Source organism: Marmota marmota, unplaced genomic scaffold (genome assembly GCF_001458135.2).
Source record: "Marmota marmota marmota unplaced genomic scaffold, marMar, whole genome shotgun sequence".
In the NCBI taxonomy this organism is placed as follows: Eukaryota; Metazoa; Chordata; class Mammalia; order Rodentia; family Sciuridae; genus Marmota; species Marmota marmota.
Window position 1 is genome coordinate 1 of NW_026000625.1, and position 2,481 is coordinate 2,481.

Consider the following 2,481-nt stretch of genomic DNA (forward strand, 5'->3'; position numbering starts at 1 on the left):
TGGACTGGTGTGTTCAGAACCAGGGAAGGTTCAGGAGTGTAGCGTCAGAGGTTTGCTCTGGAGGCCGTGGCGAAGGCAAGGCCAGGGTTTTGCTGACTCCCCTCCTGCCTCCCCACAGTGCCTCACCTTCCTTCCCGGGGACCTGGGTGAACTTCTACACCGAGGCTTCCCATCAGCCTCCAGGCTCTCTGAGTCCGCAGCTGCTGCTGCTATCCATGTGGCTCCTTCTGGGTGGCTTGAACCTGGAGCACCAAGCACACCACCTGCCGGCCCAGACTGAAGATGGCAAATCAAGCCAGGCAGAGCCTGAGAGCCAGGCGGACTGGGGTGAGTACCTAAGGGTATTTGAGGAAAGGTCCGACTGTTGTCCCACTGCGGGGAGTCTGTATGCGTGGTGTTGGGCTGGAAATGAGGCTAAGCCTTTGTCCACTCAGGAAGTGACCCCAGTCTGCAAAGAGGTCCTGTGTGGGCTAAGGGCCTGAGTTCTTCCTGGCAGCAGGGGTATTGTCTGTCTGTGCGAAGGTCAGGGCAAGGCAGTCATGTTGGCATCGTTTCTCCTCTAGCTACAAGCTCAGTTCCTGTCACGGCTCCTAAGCCAACCCCAGAGCCGGAGCCTTCTCCCTGGGAAGGGGCAGAGCCAGAGTCCAGGACATCAGGGGTCTCCACTAGGAACTCCTCACGGCCCCAGTACAACAAGCGGGTGGGTGGCAGCTGCCTCATTCACGTCTACCTGGAAAACGAAAGGACAACAAAGTATAAGAGCATCCTGGTGAGTCTTCGAGCAGGGGAGTCTCCTGGGAGCCCACACTGGGGAAGACCGAGTCCACAGCAAACACCTTGGACTAGGCCTGTCTTCTTGAAGTGGAGCTTCTGGAAGGTCAGGAAGGAGAGCAGACAATGAGGAAGAGAGAGTTCGGTGTTAAGAGCTTGACCTGAGAGGCGGGGAGCAGCAGCATGCCAGGTCTGGGTGGGAGTGGGCCTGCGTGTTTTGGGGTGTGCAGGCCAGAAGTGCAGGAGCGAGTGCGGGGTTCAGAGGAGGTCAGAGAACTATCGAGGGTACAGGCCGTCCTCTACCGACCTTGGTGTTGAGGAGGAGTATATTGAACAGTGGAGGCTGAAGCAGAGGAGTTGGCAGTCATTTTCGTGTGTGGGGGAGGGGACATGTTGCTGGTTGAAGGGAAGGGAGCCATTGTGGGATGATTAGGGTGGGTAGGTGTGGGTCACAGACAACTGGGGGCCTTGGAGGGGTCCATTAGTGTCCTAGTTTGCATGTATGTGAATAGAGAGTTAGCGGCTCTCTCTGCAGAATTTTCCTGGGTGTGGAGTATCCATCATGAGACTCTGGTGTCCAGCTGCAGGGGAGCCATGTTGAACCACCTCACCTGCTGGGTCCATACCTCCTGACACCCCAGCAAGCACTGACACTCTTGAGGCCAGCAGCTTCCAGGCCTATCATTAAAGAGTCCTGAGTGTGTGTTGTGCCCTGGCTGTCAGGACCAAAGCACCTAGGGATGGTTCCTGATCTGCGCACAAATGCTGCCGCATCCCAGACCAGAGCAGGGATATGGAAGCTCACTGGACCATACCTCCCATCTTGATGGGACTAGAGTGTGTCTGTGCAAAGCCTGTTTGGTCCTTGTTCCCTTCTCCCTGTAGGGCATAGCAGGTTCAAGCAAACTCTTGTACCAAGATTGGGCTAGAAGCACATAGGAAGACCCCACATGATCACATGAAGGCCTCAGGTAGCAGGGTAACAAGATGGTGCCCTTGTGTTGAGAGCTCAGTTGTCTCTGATTGTCCTTGAGCACTGTCCTCTGGGTAGCTACTCCCCAATTCCCTCTCTGATGCGCTTTCTCCAACCCTGCTCAGGTGACCTGCCAGGACAGGGTTCCAGTCATTATCCGCAGGGCCCTAGATGCACACTTGCTCCAGCAGGAGGATCCAGAAAACTTTGAGCTTCTGCAAATTGTCTCGAACCATCAGAGTAAGTGGAACAATCAGAGGGTAGGGAGCAGTGAGTCACAGTGGGCTCAGGATAACTGGGAGCCAAAACACAGTGTGCGTTGGCCCAATGCCCAGGAAGAGTATGGTGGGACTTGTGCACGAAACAAAGTGTAATGATGGGGCATAAATCTGCAGGTTCTTCATGTTCCCCGGGGGCTGTGGACCTGCCTACCATGTGTTCTTTCCTTGGTCTGAGGAGGCATTGCAAAGCTATTATCCATGAGGGGCCAAGAAGAGAGGCTCCTTTGTCTTGTGTCACAGAAGACAGACAACCACAGGGTGCCTACTGTGGCGGCCTTTCCTGACTGAGATGAGTACATGAGAAAAGCAGTTCAATGAAGAATCATTTCTGGCTTCCAATCTTTCTATTCATTGCAAACTGAGTCCACTTAGGACCAGAGGCCATTTCTAGAGAGAAGTGTGTGGTAGAATAGAACCCTTCACAGCTTGTAAACTCTTCTTGGAAAGAGAGAGAGA

General features: G+C 54.3%; 1 protein-coding gene across 1 annotated transcript; it reads left to right on the plus strand.

The window, feature by feature from the left end:
* The first annotated feature begins 20 nt into the window (after positions 1 to 20).
* LOC107135095 (ral guanine nucleotide dissociation stimulator-like) lies at positions 21 to 2,454 on the plus strand. Its single transcript, XM_015477044.2, has 3 exons — positions 21 to 327; positions 564 to 769; positions 1,870 to 2,454. Exons 1-3 carry the CDS (start codon positions 216 to 218, stop codon positions 2,116 to 2,118), a joined length of 567 nt encoding a protein of 188 aa, XP_015332530.1. The 5' UTR covers positions 21 to 215; the 3' UTR covers positions 2,119 to 2,454.
* Positions 2,455 to 2,481: the final 27 nt, after the last annotated feature.

Coding starts and splice junctions, on each gene's coding strand:
- LOC107135095 (XM_015477044.2), top strand. CDS start 216: ATGTGGCTCCTTCTGGGTGGCTTGAACCTGGAGCACCAAGCACACCAC. Junction 328..563: donor TGAGAGCCAGGCGGACTGGG/GTGAGTACCTAA, acceptor TTTCTCCTCTAG/CTACAAGCTCAGTTCCTGTC. Junction 770..1,869: donor CAAAGTATAAGAGCATCCTG/GTGAGTCTTCGA, acceptor AACCCTGCTCAG/GTGACCTGCCAGGACAGGGT.